This window comes from Oncorhynchus kisutch, linkage group LG19 (assembly GCF_002021735.2).
Source record: "Oncorhynchus kisutch isolate 150728-3 linkage group LG19, Okis_V2, whole genome shotgun sequence".
Taxonomy (NCBI): domain Eukaryota; kingdom Metazoa; phylum Chordata; class Actinopteri; order Salmoniformes; family Salmonidae; genus Oncorhynchus; species Oncorhynchus kisutch.
Window position 1 is genome coordinate 35,581,169 of NC_034192.2, and position 26,447 is coordinate 35,607,615.

The window sequence follows — 26,447 nt, forward strand, 5'->3', positions numbered from 1 at the left end:
CAAGGAAATGTTGTAGGCTAACCAGGGGTTGTCATGTATGTCAATCTATTTTATGAAGAGATAAGGAAGTGACTTTCAGGATTTTCATCATAGAATGTCCTTGGCGCAGTCATGGAGTAAACGTGAGAAGAACCTGAGTGGACTATCACCTGTGGATTCATTTGAACGGCAGCACTGTTTTCAGCATAAACCGAAGTCAGACGGAAGTTTTCTATTAACAGATTGAGAGATGAGATGAGGCTCATCCATATAAAACTTGGATGTATTCTGGCTTGTGCTTTTCTCTCTCTAACCTGGTTTACCGCTCATAATGGAAATGGTAAGGTGTCGCACATATCACACTATTCTGTTTACATTATGATGTATTAGGCTACAAACTTTTTTCAAAAGGTTAAACCTTGTACATAACTGAATTCAGTTTTCTATTGTTTTCAAATGGTAATACTGGAAGCTAAATACGTGATAAATTGAACATTATAAACTGGGTGGTTCAAGCCCTGAATGCTGATTGGCTGACAGCCGTGGTATGGCAAAACGTTTATTTTTACTGCTTCAATTACGTTGGTAAACAGTTTATAATAGCAATAAAGCACCCGGGGGTTTGTGGTATATGGCCAATATACCACGGCTAAGGGCTGTGTCCAGGCACTCCGCGATGCATTGTGCCTAAGAACAGTCCTTAGGCGTGGTATATTGGCCAAATACCACACCGCCTCATGTCTTATTGCTTAATTATACAATGGGTGGGTCTAATCCTGAATGCTGATTGGTTAAAACTGCATTCCAGCCGGTGCCTATTCCACAAGTTACCACAGGCTAAATCCATGACATGAAAATGCCTATTTACTCCATCTGACTGCGCAATCCGCTGTCTTATCAGCCCAGCCAGGCAATTTATAAACTTTATCTCCGCTATAAAGAGCATCTAGACATTATCTCACATTTCTTTTAGACTAACATTTAGTGTTCAACAGCAGAGATTTGTAGAAACCTTGCTGTCAGTCTCTCCGACATTTGCAACATTGTTTTAATATTCAAATTCGATCTCCAGGATGAGACAGACAGGCAGGCAGCATTTCTTAGCCAATCAAAATCATAAATCGTCCTGCATAATTTTTATGGATATATACAAAGACTTGTCAATTGAAAAAAGGTCAAATTAAATGAAGTGCAGCTAGTTTGCACTCTCTGCAGCTTCAGTTTGAAGTGATTGTGTTAGCTGTGTTGTCGGCTAGCTCCTCTGAACAACAGTGTCTTGACAAGTGAGCACATTTTCTATGCCAGGAAAAATTGTGCCTCATCAATTCAAATCTAATTTTATTGATCCCATACACGTGTGCGGGTGTAGCTAAATGCTTATGCTTTTAGTTCAACAGTGCAGCAATTTCTAACAAGTAATATCTAACAATTTCACAACAAATATCTAATACACACAAATCTAAGTAAAGGAATGGAATTAAGAATATATAAATACATGGATGAGCAATTTCAGAGCGGCATAGACTAAGATACAGTAGATAGTATAGAATACAGTATATATATAAGAAGAGTAATGCAAGATATGTAAACATTATTAAAGTGAATAGTGTTCAATTATTAAAGTGGCCAGTGTATGTGTATGTAGGCTGCAGCCTCTCTGATAGTGATGGCTATTTAACAGTCTGATGGTCTTGAGATAGAAGCTGTTTTTCAGTCTCTCGGTCCCAGCTTTGATGCACCTGTACTGACCTCGTCTTCTGGATGATAGCGGGGTGAACAGGCAGTGGCTCGGGTGATTGTTGTCCTTGATGATCTTTATGGCCTTCCTGTGACATCGGGTGGTGTAGGTGTCCTAGAGGGCAGGTAGTTTGCCCCCGGTGATGTGTTGTGCAGACTGCACCACCCTCTGGAGAGCCCTGCGGTTGTGGGCAGTGCAGTTGCCGTACCAGGCGGGGATACAGCCCGACAGGATGCTCACAATTGTGCATCTATAAAAGTGTGTGAGGGTTTTAGGCGACAAGCCAAATTTCTTCAGCCTCCTGAGGTTGAAGAGGCTCTGTTGCACCTTCTTCACCACGCTGTCTATGTGGGTGGATCGTTTAAGTTTGCCTGTGATGTGTACGCTGATGAACTTAAAACTTTCCACCTTCTCCACTGCTGTCCCTTCGATGTGGATGGGGGGCTGCTCCCTCTGCTGTTTCCTGAAGTCTACGATCATCTCCTTTGTTTTGTTGACGTTGAGTGAGAGGTTATTTTCCTGACATCACACTCTCAGAGCCCTAGCTCATTGTTATGGATGTATCCAAATAAATGTCACTAGAAAACAGCTTAAACTAATGCAAAATCAGCTACTTTGCTGTTATTCTGGCTGGACTTTTTGACGTGATTGTAAGTTAGCCGTAGTTGGCTTTCTAGCAAGCAAGGGATAAGAACGTTGCCAGCCAGTATGGCAATGGAACATTTAGAACGAACGACTGGGTTACGTCTCTGGCAATCGAACCGATAGAACGAACGACCTGGGTAGCAACCCTAGATTTTTGTCGGGACTATATCTTGTGGAAGGATGAAATAGTATGAATAAATAACATTTTTTATGAAAATATGTAAATCATTATTTGATTATGTTGGTAAGCCATTGTATGAAAGTGATAATGCCCTCGAAGCCGGTGTTTGGAGGATATATTGGCACGGTGCCAATAACAACCGTGCCATTATATCCTCCCAACCCCTGCTTCTTGGGCATTATCACTTAATTGTAAATTGGGTGGTACAAGTCCTGAATGCTGATTGGCTGACAGGTCTGGTATATCAGAATGTATACCATGGGTATGACAAAAATGTATTTTTGCTGGTCTAATTACGTTGGTAACCAGTTTATAATAGCAATAAGGCACCTCGGGGCTTTGTGGTATATGGCCAATATACCACGGTTAAGGGCTGTGTCCCGGCATTCCTTATTGCGTAGTGAATAAGAACAGCCCTTAGCCGTGGTATATTAGCCATATACCACACCTCCCCGGGCCTTATTGCTTAAATATATTGAATCATATAGGTCTACCTAGAATTTGAATGGTTCTCATCTAGATGTATTGCCATGATTTTGCAACACCAGGGGCTGCGTTTATAAACATTGCATAAGTACAAAATATACCCTAAAATGTGCATGCGCCAGTTTTAATGCAAAAGTTGGCATTTATTTAAAAAGATATCTTCATGTGAGAATGTGCTCACCTCCCTGCAAACCTTAGACCATGTGTAAGCACATCTGTTAGTGATTGAAATCATTATTGTATTGAAAGCTGGCAAGTAAATAAATAAAAACAGGAAAACATTATTAACAATGCACCATTAGTGAGAAAAGCGACAATCTGTTGTTTTTTTAGAATCTAAAATAATTAGACACAGGAATTTTTTTTCTATTTTATTTTCATAACCAATGCAGAATATATTCTCACCTTTTCTGGCCATGATATTCCCCAAGGACCCATACAACCATGCGTATCTCTCATTTAATTGCACCTAGTAGCCTGGTAAATAGATATATGTATTTCAAGTTTTGCAATATCATAGACAGCATGGTTTATAATACCGTTATACAGTCTATTTTAAGAGCTTATATTTTATATTGAAGTATGCCTAAGTATCAAGTTTCAAGTTTGTCATGTGCACAAGTACAGTGAAATGTCTTTGTTGCTTGCTCTTTCCCAACCATGTAGTAATTAATATCAGTAGTACTATTAGTTTAAAAAAATAGTCAAGTAGCACAAAAAACATAATTAGAAATCCGGCTTGTAAATAGAACTGTATAGTGTAAGTACTGTAATTGCATTCGTTGACTAGCCTGCCCTACAATGTTTCAGAATTCAGACAGTCCATCAGATTTAGGTTGAGGCAAACGTCAATATAAAACATTGTTGAAATTAAACGTTCTGCTGACAGGTCCACGACAGTTTGCAACTGTTTTCTCATTCAGAAACTGACCGTCATTATAAAATAAATTACTGCTAAAGATGAAAACATTCTGCCAACACATTAAATAGACCGATAGTTTATGTAAAATATTTGACAGTATGGGTAGGCTACAGTAGGCCTATTGCTATGTGATAGGAGCGCGACATCATTGCCTATTTAATCTCAGAGCCTATGCCAAGGCAGGGCATATTGTAGTGTTTGAGAGATAAGCAGCATGTTATTATGCACACCTGGTTAAAATGGTATGCACGTATTCAGTGCGTGATATTGGAAATATGTATCTGATTGGATACACATAGTTTTATTGGAAGACACTCATTGGTTGTTGGCCAAGGTATTCAAGTGTGCTTCCTTTGAGCGGGTGAAGATGGACTCAGCTTGGAACCAGCAATGTTGTATTCCCTGTTATGTTGGAAATAAACCTCTTTATGATGTTAATGTAAAGTTTCTCTTTACAATAACTAAAAAGAACAGGCTTCCTTTAACCGGGGATGCAACACATATAAACCCAATAATCTATTGACAAACTAAATATTGAACAACAAATTACTATTTTGCATGGTGGGCAATTTTTTTAAATGTAACCTTTATTTATCTAGGCAAGTCAGTTAAGAACAAATTCTTATTTACAATGACGGCCTACCAGGGAACAGTGGGTTAACTGACTTGTTCAGGGGCAGAATGACAGATTTTTACTTTGTCAGCTCAGGGATTCAATCCAGCAACCTTTCGGTTACAGGCCCAACGCTCTAGCCACTAGGCTACCTGCCGTTCCAAAATATACAGCAAATAAATGGCATTATTGTCACCACAAAAGATGAATGGAGACGTTTTCCAGTTGCGAGTTTTAATGCTCGTTCACGTGCGCACAGTTTTACCACAGGTCTGATTTATAACGGGAGACATGCGTATGGCGTGCACCAAGTTGAGAAATCTCTCTTTTTTTTTTACAGACTTTTCAGAAATGGCGCAGACAGAACTTTAATAGATCAGTCAAACTGTTGCAAATCAAAAATGTATACCTTGCACAACAAACATTGATTGGCTACTCAAACTCCTTGCTCTGGCCAAACACTGCGCCATGCCCACGGACGTTAGTTTCTTCTCTGCAATGAAGTATGTAGTGAAACACTAGACCAGCAGAATAATTCAGTTTGAATCATCAGGCAACAGCAAATGCTCAATTTGCTCTCTCGTGGGGCCTGCAGGGGTGTATGCCACACCAGTGAAGCACACAGAGTAAAAGTCATGATAACTTTATATCACGGTACCAGTTTTACATTATGTAATACTTCAAGATGGCGCTGCAGACGGCACCCCGACAAGACTAGGTTGATGAACAAATAAACTTCCTCTACCCTCCGTTCTGTTGGTGAACGTACAATCACTAGAGAACAAACTGGATGAGCTCCGCTCGAGACTATCCTATCAACGGGACATGAAAAACGGTAATACCCTATGCTTCTCAGAGTCGTGGCAGAATGAAGACATGGATATACATCTTGCTGGTTTTTCTAAGCATTGTCAAGACCGGATAGCAGACGCTGGTATGAAGAAGGGAGGAGGGGTACACAATCTTTAAGGAAAGGAGAACACCTCATGACAAGCTGCAGACCATACTATTTAGCGAGAGAGTTTTCATCTATATTTTTCCTAGCTATCTATTTACCACCACAAACTGATGCTGGCACTAAGACCGCATTCAACAAACTGTATAGGGCCATAGTCAAACAAGAAAATGCACACCCAGAGGTGTGTCTCTTGGCCGGTGATTTTAATGCCGGGAAACTGAAATCCGCTAGCACAGACTGGAATATGTTCCGGGATTCATCCGATAACATTGAGACGTTTACCACATCATTCACCGGCTTCTTTCGTAAGTGCTTTGACGTCTTCTTCCCCACAGTGACCGTACGTTTATATCCCAACCAGAAGCCATGGATTACAGGCAACATCCACACTGAGCTATTGGCTAAAACTGCCGCTTTCAAGGAGTGGACACTTATGCGGAAGCTTATAAGAAATCCCTCTACGACCTCCGATAAGCCATGAAACAGGCAAAGCAGCAATACAGGACAAAGGTGGATTCCTACTACATCGGCTCTGACACTTGTTGAATGTGCGCAAGCGAAATGCCTTGTATGCTCGCTTCAAGGCAAGCAACACAGAAGCATTGTTTACGAGGATGCATATTTGGAGCATGCGCTGACAAGCTGGAAAGTGTCTTCACTGACATTTTTAACCTCTCCCTGACCCAGTCTGTAATACCTACGTGTTTCAAGCAGACCAACAAAGTCCCTGTGCCCAAGATAACCTGTCTAAATGACTATCGCCCCATAGCACTCACATCTGTAGCCATAAAATGCTTTGAAAGGCTGGTCATGGCTCACATCAACACCATCATCCCAGACACTCTGCACCCACTCCAATTTGCATAACACCCCAACAGATCCACAGATGACACAATCTCTATTGCTCGCCACACCGCCCTCTCCCACTTGGACAAGAGGAACACTTGACTCCAGCACCATCATTAAGTTTGCTGACGACACAACAGTTGTAGGCCTAATCACTGACAATGATGAGACGGCCTATAGGGAGAAGTTTAGTGATGTGGCAGTGTGGTGCCAGGACAACAAATTCTCCCTCAACGTCAGCAAGACAAAGGAGCTGATTGTGGGACTACAGGAAATGGAGGTCCGAGCGCACCCCTATCCACATCGACAGGGCTGTAGTGGAGCAGGTAGAGAGCTTCAAGTTCCTCCGTGTCCACATCACTTAGAAATTAACATGGTCCATACACCACACAGACATGAAGAAGGCATGACAAATTCTTCTTCCCCCTTTGGGCTGAAATATATTGGCATGGACTTTCAGATCCTCTTGACTGGCTGCATCACCGCTTGGTATGGCAACTGCAGGGCACCCGACCGCAAGGCGCTACAGAGGGTAGTGCGTACGGCCCAGTACATCACTGGTGCCCGAGCTCCCTGCCATCCAGGACCTCTATACCAGGTGGTGTCAAAGGAAGACCCTAAAAATTGTCAAAGACTCCAGCCACCCAAGTCAGACTTTTCTCGCTGCTAGTGGTACTGATGCACCAAGTCTGGAACCAACAGGACCCTGAACAGCTTCTACCCCCAAGCCATAAGACTGCTAAATAGTTAACCAAATAGCTGCCCGAATTTGCACTAACTCTTTTGACTCCTCACATATGCTGCTGCTACTGTTTATTATTATTTATTATTTATCCTGTTGCCTAGTTACTTTATTCAAACCTATATGTAAATATCTACCTCAATTACCTCTTACCCATGCACATCGACCCGGTACTTGTACCATGTGTACTGTATAGCCAAGCTATCGTTACTCATTGTGTATTTATTCTTTGTGTTATTATTTTTCCATTATTTTTCTATTTCTCTCTGAATTGATGGGAAGGACCTGTAAGTTAGCATTTGACGGGTAGTCTACACCTGTTGTTTACGTAGCATGTGACTAACAATTTGACTGATTTTGATTCAATGACTTAAAAACCACTAGCGTGTGAGTTCCTTGTTGTCTGGGAAACACCATTATTTTTCTGCTTTAGACGTGTAACCCAGTAACTAAAACACAGGGTTTGTTGTTTGAGGAACTATGTGTTATGAATGGGGTTGTCATGGAAATCACAGCAGTGGAACGGGACTATGGGAAGATTAGCCTATACCTATTGTTGTCCTGCACCCAACTCCTCAATACATTTGCAAATTTGATGTCGATGGAGCTTTTTCAAATACACACTTTCAAAAATTGACTTGTAACTGTTAATACTCTCTCTTGCTCTCTCTATCTCTTCTTATCTCTTTCTGTCATGCAACTGTATGGGTGCGTGTGTGTGTGCCTGTCGGTATGTGTACACGCGTGTGCGTATGTGTAGATGGGGATGAACCCCCCAACCACCCAGTTATGATCCAGCTGTATGAACGTCTGCTGGCTGCAGAGTTCAAGGGGGAGCTGCTGTCCAGGGAGCTCAGCAGTGTTCTGACCAGCCTGAGGAACCTCACCATACCTAACAACAGCTCCTCCACTAATATCCCAGGTGAGGGGACAGAGTTATCATGTTATCATCAGTGTACAGTCGCATCACAGGTAACAGTACAGCCATCCCACTGGGCACACACAGGTTGAATCAACGTTGTTTCCACGTCATTTTAATAAAATTATGTTGAACCAACAGAATATACAGTACAAGGAAAAAGTTTGGACACACCTACTCATTCCAGGGTTTTTCTTTATTTTTACTATTTTCTACATTGTAGAAAAATTGTGAAGACATCAAAACTATGAATAACACATATGAAATCATGTAGTAATCAAAAGAGTGTTAAACAAATCAATATATATAGAGATTTTTGAGATTCTTCTTGACACTTTCTCAAAAAATAAATACAGTATAGATATAGGACAAAACACACATCACAACAAGAGATATATAACACTACATAAAGAGAGACCTAAAGACAACAACATAACAAGGCAGAAACACATGACAACACAGCATGGTAGCAACACAATATGGTAGCAGCACACAAACATGGTACAAACATTATTGGGCAAAGTCAACAGCACAAAGGTCAAGAAAGTGGAGACAACAATACATCCTACAAAGCAGCCACAACTGTCAGTAAGAGGGTCCATGATTGAGTCTTTGAATGAAGAGATTGAGATAAAACTGTCCAGTTTGAGTGTTTTTTGCAGCTCTTCCAGTTGCTAGCTGCAGCGAACTGAAAAGAGTAGCGACCCAGGGATGTGTGTGCTTTGGGGACCTTTAACAGTATGTGACTGGCAGAACGGGTGTTGTATGTGGAGGATGAGGGCTGCAGTAGGTATCTCAGATAGGAGGGAGTGAGGCCTAAGAGGGTTTAATAAATAAGCATCATCCAGTGGGTCTTGCGACGGGTATACAGAGATGACCAGTTTACAGAGGAGTATATTGTTCTGTGATGTGTCCTATAAGGAGCATTGGTGGCAAATCTGATGGCCGAATGGAAAAGAACATCTAGCTGCTTGAGAGCACCCTTACCTGCCGATCTATAAATTATATCTCCGAAATCTAGCATGGGTAGGATGGTCATCTGAATCTGGGTTAGTTTGGCAGCTGGGGTGAAAGAGGAGCGATTACGATAAAGGAAACCAAGTCTAGATTTAACTTTAGCCTGCAGCTTTGATATGTGCTGAGAGAAGGACAGTGTACCGTCTTGCCATATTCCCAAGTACTTGTATGCAGTGACTACCTAAAGCTCTAAACCCTCAGAGGTGGTAATAACACCTTACCAAACCACATGACCTTTGTTTTGGAGGTGTTCAGAACAAGGTTAAGGGTAGAGAAAGCTTGTTAGACACTAAGAAAGCTTTGTTGTAGAGCATTAAACACAAAATAAGGGGAGGGGCCAGCTGAGTATAAGACTGTATCATCTGCATATAAATGGATGAGAGAGCTTCCTACTGCCTGAGCTATGTTGTTGATGTAAATTGAGAAGAGCGTGGGGCCTAGGATTGAGCCTTGGGGTACTCCCTTGGTGACAGGCAGTGGCTGAGACAGCAGATTTTCTGACTTTATACACTGCACTCTTTGAGAGAGGTAGTTAGCAAACCAGGCCAAAGACCCCTCAGAGACACCAATACTCCTTAGCCGGCCCACAAGAATTGAATGGTTCATACGGTAGTCACCTGGAATGCATTTCAATTAACAGGCGTGCCTTGTTAAAAGTTCAATTGTGGAATTTCTTTCCTTCTTAATGCTTTTGAGCCAATCCATTGTGTTGTGACAAAGTAGGGTTGGTATCCAGAACATAGCCCTATTTTGTAAAATACTATATTATGGCAAGAACAGCTCAAATAAGCAAAGAGAAACAACAGTCCTTCATTACTTTTAGACATGAAGGTCAGTCAATCCGGAATATTTCAAGAACTTTTAAAGACCATACTTGGGGGATATTTAGGGCAGTGTCAATAATGTACCAGTGCTTTCTGATAATGTCCTTAAATACATTCCCCAATGGTGAATTCCAAGAGCTCTTCCTGAGTCCCTGTATAGATCAGGAAAATATCATCCAAATATATCCGAATGAGGAGAATATTGGGGAGAAATGGGTTTAGGTCTGGATTCAGCACCACCTGTTTTTCAATCATTTCTAGATACAGGTTAGCATAATTAGGAGCCATAGTACTCCCTATCGCTGTCCCTTTGGTCTGGAAGAAAAAGTCTCCTCTGAAGAGAAAATAGTTGGAGGTTAGTACCAGTTCAGTCAAGTCCACAATACAATTGGTGCTGAGGAGAGCATTAAGGGGACATTCATTAAGGTATAACTTGAGGGCCTTAGATCTTAATGGATACATGCTTTAGAACAATGGTGGAATCTTCCCGATTTCTCTCTCTCTCTCTCTCTCTCTCTCTCTCTCTCTCTCTCTCTCTCTCTCTCTCTCTCTCTCACCCCCTCTCGCTGCACTTTTGAGAAGTCAAGATAAAACTGTAAGCAGTGTCAACAAAGCTAAATGATTGTTTTATGTGTGACCGTTACTTGTGTGTTTGGTTTGGTTTTTGGTGATGTGGAGTGTAGAAGGACCGATAAAGAGAAATCTCAGTCTGCTGTCCTCCAGACTGCCCAACGCCCACCTCTACCTGCCCCACTTACGGGATCACCCAGACAGCCTGATTCCCAACGTGGTCCTGGGACAAGGCCGAACTGGAGGTGAGCAACGAGTCATGTAAAAATGTCTCTGGGTAAACGTGTCCTCTTTGACAAACCAGAGGGGTGTTAAAGTGAGAGGCTACAAAACTTGGTGTGGTTTGCTAGTGTCAGTCTGTACTGTGGCCCGCAGCCTGTAACCCCTATCCTGCCACCTCACCCACCCTGCTCAGTGTTGACTTTATTCCAGTGAATGGTTTACTTTAGTGTGTGTATGTGTGTGTGTGTGTGTGTGTGTGTGTGTGTGTGTGTGTGTGTGTGTGTGTGTGTGTGTGTGTCAGTGTCCCTGGTATTGGGGATCCCTACAGTGAAGCGTCAGAAGCAGAGCTACCTGGTTAGCACCCTGAACTCCCTCCTCTACGACCTTTCACCTTCTGAACGGAATGACACCGTCATCATCATCTTTGTTGCCGAGGTAACCTGCTCAGATACCCTGATAGGGGCGTATAGAAACACATGGGATGGTCTTAGCCAATCAAACTGCTTTTAAAACAAAACACTTGACAGTAACAATAGGCCCACATCATGTTACTTAAAGTGTCTTTTTTAGATGGTAATCATAAAAATAATGTACTTTTTAGTTGGGGTAATGTAGCTTGAGGTGGGAAGACTGGTCTCTGCCTCGGGTCAAATCAACCTATTGTTATTAACGCAGAATATCGACTGATTATGATGGAAAAAATGTAGTGATTCATTTTCAAGGAAAGACCTGCTAAACCTGTTGTGTGACCGTGCCTTTCAGAAGCCTAGGTACAGTATGTATGTTATCACACTACACACCTAAACTACAGGAATGGACGAGCACATTACGAGAAATGCCTGTTCTAGATTCCCAGTTAAGTAACTCATTCTAAAGACCTCAGATCAAACTATGTAGCCCAAAAGCATATGTCTATCTAAGTACATGGCTCTTATATAGCCCTCAAATTCAATTTTGTACTTTGAAGCCAGTTGCATTGCTTTTTTCCATTCTTCCCTTCTAATCAGGGACTGATTTAGACCTGGCACACCAGGTGGTTGCAATTCATTACCAGGTTGAACAGAAGACCAGCAGTAGTCTGGAACTCATAGGGTAGGATTTGAATACTTCTGGTATATAGTAGGCGCCAAAAATAAATGATCATCTTGCTAGCCAGGACACACTCATTTTCACAATTTCACAAATATTATTCAAATCAATAAATCATAGCACGTTTTTTGGGCTCATTCAGCAGTTTTTACCTGATTTAGGACTAATCATGTTGAAAAACATTGTTAATAATACCATTAATATTCCTAAAACATAAGTAGAAAAGTATAATATTGCTGCTTCCTGTCGTCATGTATTTTTGTGTGTTAAAACACCAATTTTTAATGTGCAAGTTTATAATCCATATTTTGAAATAAGTGATATGATGATATGTTGAAGACGGATAAATACAAATTACTCCCTATACACACGTGTCACACTTGTGTTCAGATTGCTTGTATTTTGCTAAATTAGTACCTTAACTGTCCACGCATCGACATTTACCAAGCGGTCACTCCAGACTGAAATCTACTGTAATCAATAGCGTGCACATATTAATCTGTCACATCGATATTGTATGAAAATCAATGGAACCAGGACAATTTGCTGCTGTTACATGTGCCCATAGCCCTCCTCCGAAAGACAAACCACAACGAACTTGCGTATACTACATAAACAGTATAACTCTCGATACATAAACCTGTAGTAGCCATTTGTCAACTCATGTCCTTGTGGGACAGTGTTTATAGTAGATATGGCCAATACGAAAAAGGACACACTTTTGACTGGATAATTTTTTAACAAATCATCTCTCCACAGGAAGTTCTAAAAAGTGACATGGATGGACTCTCATTTGAGTGATAGCTTGACTGTCCAATCCATGTATTTGTTTGTGGCTAGCAGCTTTCATAACGAGAGCACCCTGAATTTTGAAGTCCTCCGATGGACAGGCGTGTATGATAAAATCAACAGTACCAAACCGAAGATATGAATCGGTTTTAATGCAATCAATTGACTGTGCCTTTAGAAGGTATTTTCACACCCCTTGAATTTCTCAACATTTTGTTGTGTTACATCCTGAATTTAAAATGAATTAATTTCAGATTCTGTGTCACTGGCATAGACACAATTTAATTAAAAATGAAAAGCTGAAATGTCTTGAGTCAATAAGTATTCAACCCTTTTGTTATGGCAAGTCTAAATACGGTCAGGAGTACAAATTGCTTAACAAGTCACATAATAATTTGCATGGCCTCACTCTGTGGATTAATAGTGCTTAACATTAATTTTTAAATGACTACCTCATCTCTGTACCGCACACATAGTTATCTTTAAGGTCCCTCAGTCGTGCAGTGAATTTCAAACATGGATTCAACCATAAAGACCAGGGAGGTTTTCCAATGCCTTGCAAAGAAGAGCACCTATTGGTAGATAGGTGATTACAATTTTTAAAAAGCAGACATTGAGTTTCCCTTTGAGCATGGTGAAGTTATTAATTACACTTTGGATGATGTATCGATACACCCAGTCACTACAAAGATACAGGCGTCCTTCCTAACTCAGTTGTCAGTGAGGAAGAAAACCGCTCATTGATTTCACCATAAGGCCAATGGTGACTGTGATAGACTGTGATAGGAGGAAACTGAGGATGGATAAACAACATTGTAGTTACACCACGATACTAACCTAACCTAAATGAATGCATCCTGTTTGCAATAAGGCACTAAAGTAAAACTGCAAACCATTGATTCTACTGCACACACACCCCTCTAGTAACATTACCTCATGTTTCATCTACATTGATTCTACTGCACACACACCCCTCTAGTAACATTACCTCATGTTTCATCTACATTGATTCTACTGCACACACACACCCCTCTAGTAACATTACCTCATGTTTCATCTACATTGATTCTACTGCACACACACACCCCTCTAGTAACATTACCTCATGTTTCATCTACATTGATTCTACTGCACACACACACCCCTCTAGTAACATTACCTCATGTTTCATCTACATTGATTCTACTGCACACACCCCTCTAGTAACATTACCTCATGTTTCATCTACATTGATTCTACTGCACACACACCCCTCTAGTAACATTACCTCATGTTTCATCTACATTGATTCTACTGCACACACACCCCTCTAGTAACATTACCTCATGTTTCATCTACATTGATTCTACTGCACACACACACCCCTCTAGTAACATTACCTCATGTTTCATCTACATTGATTCTACTGCACACACACACCCCTCTAGTAACATTACCTCATGTTTCATCTACATTGATTCTACTGCACACACACACCCCTCTAGTAACATTACCTCATGTTTCATCTACATTGATTCTACTGCACACACACACCCCTCTAGTAACATTACCTCATGTTTCATCTACATTGATTCTACTGCACACACACCCCTCTAGTAACATTACCTCATGTTTCATCTACATTGATTCTACTGCACACACACACCCCTCTAGTAACATTACCTCATGTTTCAGGTTGGCGTTCACTGGATTTCCTCTTCTCTCATTTATTCCTCTTCTCTCTGTATCTTTATTTCAGACGGATGCAGAATACGTCAACAGTGTAGCAGAACTCCTAGAGAAGAAGTGAGAAGTTTTGGTCGTTTGTGATTGTAATTTGACTGTTGTTGGCTATGTTTTGTAGTTTAAAAATGTTTTGCTGTGTTTTCTTTGTAGTTTGACTGTGTTTTGTAGTTGGTCTGTTTCTTCACTGTGTTTTGTAGTTCACCTGTGGTTGTGTGTGGCTGTAGTTTTCCTAAGGATGTGCACTCAGGCCTGTTGGAGGTAGTGTCCCCTTCTCAGTACTTCTACCCCAACTTCAGCAGACTCAGGGAAACCTTCGGAGACTCCAAGGAGAGAGTCAAGTGAGAAACGGACTCATGCACAACCCAACACAGTCCAACACATACAGATGCGTGGTCTTACAATCATGGGAAAAAAATAAAGGAAGAAAATGAAATCAAAGTCTAACACGTCACATCATGTGCACCTGCAGTAAGTGGTTTGTGTTGTGGTTGTGGTTGTTTTCAGATGGCGCACAAAGCAGAACTTGGATTATAGCTTCCTGATGCTCTACGCCGAGGAGAAGGGAACCTATTATGTACAGGTGGGGTCAGAGTTCCACCTCTCTGATTGGTCAGTCAGTCTGAAATCATATTCATGTATTAACACATCCTCATTAAAAATGTGTGTTGTCAGTTGGAGGATGACATCGTGGCTAATCCTGGTTACTCTCAGACCATGAAAACATACGTCAGAAAGCTGGCCACCGATGACTGGATGTTCCTGGAGTTCTCTCAGCTCGGCTTCATCGGTGAGTCTATGCTCTTCTGTGAAAGTGTCTGTTCTCAGGGCTTCTGGAAAAGGAGGGCGTAGTTAGTAGTAAGACAACTGTGGGAACTAAAGCAGATGAACACACACTTTATTTATTACCTCTCACAGATGAGAGTATGTACACGTGTATGTGGATACAATCGACTCATGACTCTCCCTTCCTGGACAGATACAAGGCACTCCCTTCGGCAAATCGGGTCACACACACCACCTTCTCCTCCCCACTTATAGGCAGAAACTTAATCAGGAAACACCCATGGTAAGGACTGTTCAACGTTGGTCTGATCAATCGGAATCTATGCTTCAAGACCGTTTTGATCACACGGACTGGGAAATGTACCGGGTCACCTCTGTGAATAGTATTGACGTATACACTGACTTGGTGACCAGGTCAATCAGGAAGTGCATAGAGGATGTTGTTCCTACTGTGACAATTATAACTTGGATAGATGGCAGCATCTTCCTACTGTGACAATTAGAACAAAAACAGTGGATAGATGGCAGCATTCACGCAAAATTGTAAAACGTGAATCACCGTTTTTAACCACTGCAAGGTGACTGGGAACATGGACATGTACAAACAGACCGGCTATGACCTCAATAAGACAATCAAGAGGCAAAACGACAGTACAGGGTAAAGTAGAGTCGTAATGGTTCAGACACAAGACACATGTGGCTGGGACTCCAGACAATCATGGATCATAAAGGGAAAGCCAGCCACGTTGCAGACACCGACACCTCACTCCCAGACAAGCTTCTTTGCCCGCTTCGAGGAGAACAACAGAGCCCCCGAAGTGAGCCCCCGCAAGTGGTAAAGGTAGGAAACAACACCTCTGCCACGCTGATCCGCAACACTAAGGCCCCACCATGTTGTGTGCTCAGCTCCCAGCTCCCTGTTCACCAATGACTGCGTGGCTATGCACGTCTCCAACTCAGTGATCAAGTTTGCTGATGACACAGTGGCCTGATTACCAACAACAAAGAGACAGCCTATAGTGAGGAGGTGAGGGCCCTGGCAGAGTGGTGCCAGGAAAATTACCTCAACGTCAACAAAACAAAGGAGCTTATCGTGGACTACAGGAGACAGCAGAGAGAGCACGCATCCAAAATCTTTATGTTCCTCAGCGTGCACATCACTGAGGACCTGAAATGGTCCCTTCACACCGACAGCGTGGTGAAGAAGGTGCAACAGTGTCTCTTCAACCTCAGGAGACTGAAGAAATTCAGCTGTGCCCCTAAGACCCTCACGAACTTCTACAGATGCACCATCGAGAGCATTTTGTCGGGCTGTATCACTGCCTGGTACAGCCCAACACATCACCGGGGGCACACTGCCTGCCCTACCAGGACATCTACAGCACCCGGTGTCACAGGAAGGCCAAGAAGATCGTTAACGACCTCAGCCACCCGAGCCACGGCCTGTTCACCCCACTACCATCTAATGTGGAGACATTACAGGTGCATCAAAGCTGGGACAGAGAGACTGAAAAACAGCTTCTATCTCCAGGTCATCAGCCTGCTAAACAGTCACCATTAGCCGGCCTCCGCCCGGTACCCTGCCCTGAACCTTAGCCACTGTTCTAGCCGGCTACCAGCTGGTACTCTACCCTGCACCTTAAAGACTGCTGCCCTATGTACATAGATAGTCATTGAACACTGCTCACTTTAATAATGTTTACATACTGTTTTACCTCATTCATATGTATATACTGTTATAGTCATGGCTCATTATATTCCCGACTTTGGCATTGCTCGTTCTGATATTTCTCCATTTCTTGTTTGTTTTTTAACTTTTTGGATTATGTGTGGATTGTTATTGTATTGCTAGATATTACTGCACTGTTGGAGCTAGATATTACTGCACCTGCGATAGCATCTTTAAATCTGTGTATGTGACCAATACACTTTTATAGACTCTTCTTCACTTTGTTTATTCTCCCCACAATGTCTTAGGTCATTTTACTTTATTTATTGTGTATGTGTGTGTTTTATATCTTTGTCAGGCAAGATGTTCCGAGCCAGTGATCTACCAATGATAGCAGAATTCTTTCTGATGTTCTACAAAGACAAGCCCATTGATTGGCTGCTGGACCACATCTTGTGGGTGAAGGCTTGTAACCCAGAAAAAGATGCTGTGAGTTGTGCACAACAAAAGTATTTTGCTCAAGAGAATCAAATGAAAATTATTATATAATGTCCAAACTCATCAAACTTGAGTTTGTGAGTGAACTATTCCTTTATTCAATTGAGAGTTGATGGGTTTTTCATATTTTGTCCCGTCCAGAAAGACTGCAACCTGCAGAAGGGCCTGCTCAAGCTGAGATATAAACCCTCTCTGTTTCAACATGTAGGCCTTCACTCCTCTCTGCCTGGGAAACTACAGAAACTGAAAGTAAGCACTTTCTCCCTCTCTCTCTCTCTCTCTCTTAACCCCCCTCTCTCTCTCTCTTAACCCCTCTCTCTCTTAACCCCCCTCTCTCTCTCTCTCTCTTAACCCCCCCTTCTCTCTCTTAACCCCTCTCTCTTAACCCCCCTCTCTCTCTCTCTCTCTTAACCCCTCTCTCTCTTAACCCCTCTCTCTCTCTCTTAACCCCCCCCTCTCTCTCTCTTAACCTCTCTCTCTCTCTCTTAACCCCTCTCTCTCTCTCTTAACCCCTCTCTCTCTTAACCTCCCCCTCTCTCTCTCTCTCTTAACCCCCCTCTCTCTCTCTTAACCTCTCTCTCTCTCTTAACCCCCCCCCCCCCCCCTCTCTCTCTCTCTCTCTCTTAACCTCTCTCTCTTAACCCCTCTCTCTCTCTTAACCCTTCTCTCTCTCTCTCGCTCTCTTTTAACCCCTCTCTTTCTCTCTGGCTCTCTCTCTCTCTCTGTCTCTCTCTCCCCCCCTTTCTCTCTCCATCCCTCTTGTACTACCCCCTCTCTGGTGTGTGTTTGTGCAGGATGAAGACATATAGCAGAAGTTATAATCAAAGTGTCTGTTTGTCCAGGATAAGGACTTTGGGAAGGTGCCACTATTCACAACCCACACCAACCCTCCTGCAGAGCTGAGCAGTAGTCTGAAGCACTACCAGCAGCACACCCTGGAGAGGGCTTACAATGGTCAGGACTTCTTCTGGGGCCTGACCCCTACCGCCAAGGACTTCCTACTGCTCAGCTTCCCACAGCCACACACTGTCACCAGGTCAGTGGACACCACAGGTGGCCGGTGACACCTCAATTGGGGAGGACGGGCTCATAGTAATGGCTGGAATGGTATCGAACAAATCAAACATGTTTTCCATACCAGTCCGTTCCAGCCATTATTATGAGCTGTCCTCCCCTCCGCAGCCTCCTATGTCGGACACACACACAGGAATTAAAACACCAACCACAGGTCACATTTTAAATATTGCCTACTTGACGCTGACCCCAGTTCCACCTGTGTACCTGCTTGTATAAAGGTTGTGGAACAGACTTTGTGGGTTGTCACTGTGTTTCCCACTTGTCACAGTCATTATCAAGATGGAATCCAGTAGGTCATGTTTGCCCTGCCCTAATACCACAGAGCAGTGTTGTTTCCTAACCCTCTAGACTAACACGTTTGGCCGTGTGTGATCGTCATCAACACTCTGTGATTAGACACGCAGTGAGTATCTTCATAAGCATGTTCAAAGGCAGCAGCATAACACCCTGCATCCGACTGCTGGCTTGCTTCTGAGCTAAGCAGGGTTGGTCCTGGTCAGTCCCTGAATGGGAGACCAGATGTTGCTGGAAGTGGTGTTGGAGGGCCAGTAAGAGGCACCCTTTCCTCTGGTCTAAAAAAAAATATCCCAATGCCCCAGGGCAGTGATGGGAGACATTGCCCTGTATAGGGTGCTATCTTTCAGATGGGACGTTAAAAGGGTGTCTGAACTCTCTGTGGTCACGAAAGATCCCATGGCACTTATCATAAGAGTAGGGGTGTTAATCCTGGTGTCCTGGCTAAATTCCTAATCTGGTTTTCATACCATCATGGCCACCTAATCATCCCCAGTTTACAATTGGTTTCATTCCCCCCCCCCCCCCCTTCAACTATTCCCCAGGTCGTTGCTGTAATTGAGAATGTGTTCTCAGTTCATTTAAAATAAGGGTTAAAACAATAGAGATTAAGGTAATGACTTGACATTTAAAAGGGGCAATTTAGTGTAAAGCTCTACATGTCAGTGGGATGATTTAAAGCATGAGGGGGATATATATATATCTTTTTTGGCCAAACCAACTGGTAATAAATAGGTGATTTTGTCTCTCCAGGTACCTGTTTCGCAGTGGAAACATTGAGAACAACGGAGACCATTTTTATAACACCACTGTGGAGGTGCTCCCTAGTGATGTAAGTGCAATGGAGGTCACACTAACTGCCAATAGTGTTTGTGTGTGCGTGAGTGTGTGTCATGGAGCTGGTCTAAGAGACTCTGCCTCTCAGGTGTTAGGTCCTGGAGACGAAGTAACAAGGTGACAGGAAACGCCAACCACTACATGCTATCTGCTAACACGCTGATGGCCTGTGTATGTAATGATGTATGTACTGGGAATTTCCAGGTGAACAAAAAGGAGAGCAGTCATTTTTAAAAATGTATTTATTTTTTACCTTTATTTAACTAGGCAAGTCAGTTAAGAACAAATTCTTATTTTCAATGAAGGCCTAGGAACAGTGGGTTAACTACCATTGATTAAATTCAGTACGACACCCCCAGAACAGAAGCATAGAACATGTCTAACAGCCTCTTGGAAACAGGCCCTTTTATATCCTAATCAGACTGTATCAAAATGTTCTGTAAACATCAACCCGGGAGGCTGCTACAGAATCACACAGTGTTCATAGTGTCATCAACAGAATAATAATCAAGTGTGTCCTTGGTACCTTCGTTAGCTCTGATGTCAATCACTATCAACAGATATGAGAATCAACCATAACGTTCAGTAACTAGGCTAGTGACCGTCAACCCGCATGCAAATTAGTGTCACAAATAGAGCACGGGACATCGTGTATAAATATGCTAAGCACTGTGCTAATTACTCTTAACTGAATGTGAACTTTATTCATCTTAAATATTCCCATGAGTAATCTCAATGTAAACCTATGCGATCGCCGTATGCCTTTGGAGGACAACAGAGTTATGCACTAATGCTAGTAGATACAGGTTGTGTCACAAAGGGCTTAGAGTTATATTGAATGTGTTCCATAGACCTCTGTTCATATTGTGGTTGTGTGGCTATTTACATTGAAAGTATACTAATTCAATGACTGTGCTCCCTAGAACTTTGTCTTTCTTAATGGTTGTTTTCCATAGAACTATGCAATTGTTGCAGATCTGGTCCATATTTCAGTGATTAATGGGATAGTGAAGAAAATACATTGTAACAATGTTCCCTCTAATCTTTTTCAGCACCAAGCAAATTTCAGATCCGCTCAGCGCAAATGTGAAAATTGTGAAAATTCTGTGCAACATCCAGCGCGTGTTTACACGGAGTCTGTACCCGCTTTAAGTTAGTTTCAACAGTGGTCAAGTAGGCTACTGTGGCTATTTGATCGTAATGTAGGTCTACCAGAGTGGCGTACCATCAAAAACAATTTGTTCAACAATTTTAACATGGAAATAGCTGTTATATCATTCAGCCTACAGTAGCAGCTAATGTGTGGTGTTCAATGTAGGTCTACATTCCATGAGACTTAAAAAAAATAATCATGCAGGTCTTGACATCATTCAGACAAGGAGGTGACTGAACATGTTGTTGTGTTGTTTGATACAAGAAACCACTTTACAAAATAAAATGCATTATTATTCCCATAGCATTATTACAGAGAATCAGACAAATTATGCTACCCTCTGCCTATTGGCTTATTCAAGCCGGTCTGAAAATACAACACTGCCCCTTTAAGACCAAAAAAAATGCTCTTTATCTGACTCTTTCAAATGTGTCTAGAAATGTACCCGTTTTGGGCACTTGTAGAAAGCAGTCACTCCCCTATTGCTGACTACAAATGATCTATAACTGGGCTAATAACTCACTAACTAGCAAAGGATATGAATAAAATGTGCACACCTGGCTACATGCAGCTTTAGCTTTGATCCTAAAACAAGCGCATCTACTCACGACCGCTAATGCTGTAAACACAGTCTAGTTCAAAGTATATGGCACAGATCCATTTATGGCATTGGTCTAATTGCATATAGGGCTACTGCAACTCTGATTTGTTTATTCCACACCGGTCTGTGTAGAGTACAGGCTGAGTAGTGCGTGTCAGTGCAATAGAATCCTACTCCGATGTGTTCTGCCTACAACAAAATCTTTTGAATAGTTAGTTTTGTTTCGGTATTTTGCATTGAAAGTGGCTAATATTGCAATGATCCGATCACAATTGCCACAGTAAAAGGAAACATTGATAGTATTTACAAGGAAAACTCTAGAACAAGAGTCAAGATCACTTTGAATCAAAATGCAAGCCGAGATCTACCGCTCTTTTTTTAACATTACATTATCCGCACAGTAGCAATGAGGTTTGTGCAGTAAGCTTTAGGCACAATACATTATCACCGCATATTGGCCTTGTTTGAATTGTCCTGCCAATGCATTGTTGTTCGGGACATTTAATTTAAAAAATCTATTTCAAAACTTGAGGTAGGCTACAGCATATGATCACACTGGTAATAGATTCGTTGTTGTATTACTTGTGAAGCACAGCTGAGTGAGCATACATATAAATCATTCGCTTTTTATTTTACTGGGCTGATGGTGTCTCGATCTGATGGTCAGGCTCAGTGGAGGGAGAGAGCAGCAGACTGAGGGTTCGCCTCTCAATATCCCTCCGCTCTCCCTTTCCTCCACTGACACTGACCAAAAAGGGACACCGTCTTCCAGCTGATGGCGAAACTCAAGTCGCACCGCATTATTTCTGCCTCATGCACAAATTCATGTTGTTATTAATAATAACAACGCTAATAATAATAACAACAATGCAAGCCTATAGATACACTTTGCTACTCATTTATGACTGCTATTGCTGCTGCAGTGCTTGTTGTAGCGCTGAGTGGAAATAGGAAGAACACGCATTTTATGGCTTATAAAAGTGTTAAATACAAATTGTTGACAGTGCTGAGTAAGAACTTAAACATGAACTCCCTCATAAAAACAGCATCTCTTTGCTGTATTCGTTGACAGTCTCTCTCTGGTCTTGGTTTTAAACATTTTGAAAACTCACAGTCTCATCTTTGCTGTAGCTTTCTTTTATGCCTGCTTTGTTACTGCAGACAGACATAGTCATCTGAGCCATCCGATTGGCCAGAGGTACAGTGCCCTGCAAAATTATTCATCTCCCTTGCCGTTTTTCCTATTTTGTTGCATTCAACCTGTAATTTACATAGATTTTTATTTGAATTTCATATAATGGACATACACAAAATAGTCCAAATTGGTGAAGTGAAATGAAAAAATAAGTTGTTTCAAAAATTTTATTAAATTTAAAAAATGTTTTAAAAAAAAAGAAAAGTGGTGCGTGCATGTGTATTCACCCCTTTGCTATGAAGCCCCTAAATAAGATCTGGTGCAACCAATTACCTTCAGAAGTCACATAATTAGTTAAATAAAGTCCACCTGTGTGCAATCTGTGTGTCACATGATCTGTCACACGATCTCAGTACATATACACCTGTTCTGAAATCCCTAGAGTCTGCAACACCACTAGGCAAGGGACACCACTAGGCAAGGGGCACCACCAAGCAAGGGGCACCACCAAGCAAGCGGCACCATGAAGACCAAGGAGCTCTCCAAGTCAGGGACAAAGTTGTGGAGAAGTACAGATTGGGGTTGGGTTATAAAAAAATATCAGAAACTTTGAACATCCCACAGAGCACCATTAAATCCATTATTTAAAAAATTAAGGAATATGGCACCACAACAAACCTGCCAAGAGAGGGCCGCCCACCAAAACCGGGCAAGGAGGGCATTAATCAGAGAGGCAACAAAGAGACCAAAGATAACCCTGAAGGAGCTGCAAAGCTCCACAGTGGCGATTGGAGTATCTGTCCATAAGACCACTTTAAGCCGTACACTCCACCAAGCTGGGCTTTATGGAAGAGTGGCCAGAGAAAAGCCATTGCTTAAAGAAAGAAATAAGCAAACACATTTGGTGTTCGCCAAAAGGCATGTGGGAGACTCCCCAAATATATGGAAGAAGGTACTCTGGTCAGATGAGACTAAAATGGAGCTCTTTGGCCATCAAGGAAAATGCTATGTCTGGAGCAAACCCAACACCTCTCAACACCCCGAGAACCTTATCCCTGTGGGGATGTTTTTCAGCAGCAGGGACTGGGAAACCATAAGAACAAAGACCCTAAGCATACTGCTAAAGCAACACTCAAGTGGTTTAAGGGGAAACATTTAAATGTCTTGGAATGGCCTAGTCAAAGCCCAAACCTCAATCCAATTGAGAATCTGTGGCATGACTTAAAGATTGCTGTACACCAGCGGAACCTATCCAACTTGAAGGAGGTGGAGCAGTTTTGCCTTGAAGAATGGGCAAAAATCCCAGTGGCTAGATGTGCCAAACTTATAAAGACATACTCCAAGAGACTTGCAGCTGTAAATGCTGCAAAAGGTGTCTCTACAGAGTATTGACTTTGGGGGGGGGGGGGGGGGGGGGGGGTGAATAGTTATGCACGCTCAAGTTTTCAGTTTTTTGTTGTTGTCTTATTTCTTGTTTGTTTCACAAGAAAAAATATTTTTCATCTTCAAAGTGGTAGGCATGTTGTGTAAATCAAATGATACAAACCATCCCCCAAAAATATTTGAATTACAGGCAACAAAATAGGAAAAATGCCAAGGGGGTGAATACGTTCACAAGCCACTCTAACTCAATAGTGCACTTGATTTGCTCTCTGGGCCCACCGGGAAGGCAGAGTTCAGACACATGAAATAGTTCAAAATGGAAACAGTTTGCCTACCTGGTGCGCAGGGCAGCTGAATCGGGTGCACCTATCACCAACAGCCCGAGACTAATAAAAACAAAATAAGAACATAAGGCTTTATCGTTGTTGTTTTTTACAGAATTATTTGGTGATCGACCGGTTGGTGACCACTGTTCTTGAAAGTTGAGTGAAGTTCAATTTCGTGCTTCTCTCTGTGGGCTGATAGTCCCGGGGACTGTGCAGCAAACTCTGGGATACTGCAAGCGTGCACAGTTTAGAGAGAACATTTATTATAACATGGTGTAACGTGTGTTTTTCCTCTCCAGAGCTCAGTGAGAGACAGACTGGTGGGTGGCCAGTCTCCTCAATACAAAGGATCTTATGGAGGCTTCATAGTGATTGGTACATGAGTTTCAATATTCTATATCATTACTAGGACAGGAGTTTTACTGAACATATGACGTGACCAGGAAAAACTATTTAGGGCCCAGCGTAAGGGGAAATACTCCCATCTCATAATATTACCCAAACACTTGTCAGAGGCAGACACAGCTCCATCAAAGTGTTGTTCTGTGTATCAGGATGATTATGAATCATAGAAATGCAATGACTAGAAATGATCACCCCCCTTCAAGTCAAGGTACCATGATGTATGGATCAGCAGCCATAATGAGTGTACCCATGCCATGAATGCTATTTCTATGCCCAACTTGCCAACGGGATATGTCCCACTGTGGGCTGTTTTGTACATGACTGGTTGTACTGTTATAATATACTGTATATTCTGCCAGGTGTTCAGAATAATGCTACATTCAGGTAACTGATATGTTTTAAATGTTTGAGTCATGTTTGTAGGTTGCTTTGTGGATGGAGTGGCTGAGGGACAGATAGACGCACAGATGCAACCCATCTCCGCATTACGTCTACTGGTACAAAGCGACTCTGACATGTGGGTTCTGCTCAGCGAGGTGAGGTGTGTGTGTGTGTGTGTGTGAGGAAATGACAGGAAATAGTTGTTTTATTAGTCAGTCTCAATCATTGAATAGATTTAAAGGTGTTTTGAAACTGCTTCTAGGTGCTCCACCGAAAGAGGAAGAGGACTTGTTTCACTAGAAAAACATGTCACATTCCTACCTAGTTCCCTCTCTAAACTTAGAGGGATCTCTGTGAACTTATTCACAATAACAATGTGTCCTTGGTACCTTCAGTAGCTCTGATGTCAACCGCTATAAACAGATATGAGAACAAACCATAACATTCAGTAACTAGTCAAGTGACCACCCGTACACAAGTGAGTGTCACAAGTAGAGAATGGGAAAACATAAATATGTTAAGCATTCATTATGATAATTAGTAATAACTTGGGGGGGGTTAGGGATACAAGAGAGTGTCTGTGTACTTATGTAATGATTGGTGACAGTTTGAATTGAACACACTGCAGGATTACATCAGCTAAGGTTTGGTTAATGCTCATGCTTCTCTGTCTGTCAGATATTTATTCAACTTTAAAGGGAAGAGATAGGAGACACCTTGGATGGCATGCGCTGCTCACATGTAACTCCACACCTGGATAAACAGTGACCTCTATTGGACATACAGTCAATGCAGTTCCTCCAAGCGCCTCACCTTCTACTGTATGGAAGCTCATACACACACACTCTGGATGTTCTCTTTATGCACAACGGAGAATTGTTCAACCTTTGACTATACTGTGAATCTGGAGGAGAAAGTGTGTTTTTCTGTTCCTAAATGAGTTTGTCAATCAACTTGAGCACTTCTACATTTGTGGAAGACTTTGTACTGGGCACCAGCTTTCAGCTGTGGCTTTAGTCTCAGTTCTCTAGAGGGAAAACATGAGTGACATGTACAGGGCTATGATCGTGTAAGAAAGATAGGTTCAGTGAGAGGTGAATGGATTAATACCCTCGGTGAGTAATGGATGCAATGTACTGTGTTGTGTGTGAGAAAAATTATGGACTGGTGCAATTGTTTGTATTAGTGTATTATTGACACTGTTTGCGCAAGTGTGTGTGAGTTCATGTCTCTGGCCAAAATGCTGTAGATCAGGTTCATTCCTCAAGTAGATTTCTATGTAAATCTTCTGTTGTGTTTCTGGTACTGAACTGCTAGTTTCAATGGGGATCACTGAAGAGCAGCCACTCCAAATGTATATACCGTACATGTGTTACTATGTGCTGTTAATAAAGAACAAACATGAAAGCATTATTGAATGTGTATAAGAATTTAACTGCTTGGCAAATTCTCATTTTTTTCCCAACCCTTACAGCAGACAAAAAACACAGGTTACCTCTACTCTCTACAAACAAGAACATTGTCTGACATTACTGACTTACTTATATTCACAGATGTGACCAAGTTGATGAGTAGCATTTGCTCAGAGCTAATGTTCCAAAGCAGGGGGCTTTACTACTGCAGAGTATAGCAGCTGGGTC

The 26,447-nt window shown here is 42.0% G+C and overlaps 1 protein-coding gene across 6 annotated transcripts; it reads left to right on the top strand.

Moving 5' to 3' along the window:
* LOC109864764 (alpha-1,3-mannosyl-glycoprotein 4-beta-N-acetylglucosaminyltransferase B) lies at window positions 1-26,220 on the top strand. 6 transcript variants are annotated; one of them, XM_031797678.1, is made up of 15 exons: window positions 1-319; window positions 7,871-8,032; window positions 10,554-10,685; window positions 10,964-11,097; window positions 14,279-14,325; window positions 14,490-14,603; window positions 14,770-14,845; window positions 14,938-15,052; window positions 17,076-17,206; window positions 17,357-17,464; window positions 18,058-18,251; window positions 19,340-19,418; window positions 24,321-24,396; window positions 24,850-24,962; window positions 25,486-26,220. In XM_031797678.1, the coding sequence occupies exons 1-15, from the start codon at window positions 235-237 to the stop codon at window positions 25,501-25,503; spliced, it is 1,584 nt and encodes a 527-aa protein (XP_031653538.1). In that variant the 5' UTR covers window positions 1-234; the 3' UTR covers window positions 25,504-26,220. The 6 variants fall into 6 exon arrangements, 4 of the variants coding, with proteins under 4 accessions (XP_031653538.1, XP_031653536.1, XP_031653537.1 ...); XM_031797676.1 differs by having other exon boundaries at window positions 2-319; window positions 24,838-24,967; XM_031797677.1 differs by having other exon boundaries at window positions 4-319; window positions 24,838-24,962.
* The last annotated feature ends 227 nt before the right edge of the window (window positions 26,221-26,447 follow it).

Bases quoted from the DNA above. Each gene is read 5' to 3' on its own strand.
- LOC109864764 (XM_031797676.1), top strand. From the start codon at position 235: ATGAGGCTCATCCATATAAAACTTGGATGTATTCTGGCTTGTGCTTTT. The intron at 10,686-10,963 runs GTGAGCAACGAG...TGTGTGTGTCAG, and splicing joins GGGACAAGGCCGAACTGGAG to TGTCCCTGGTATTGGGGATC. The intron at 24,968-25,485 runs GTGTGTGTGTGT...TCTGTCTGTCAG, and splicing joins GTTCTGCTCAGCGAGGTGAG to ATATTTATTCAACTTTAAAG.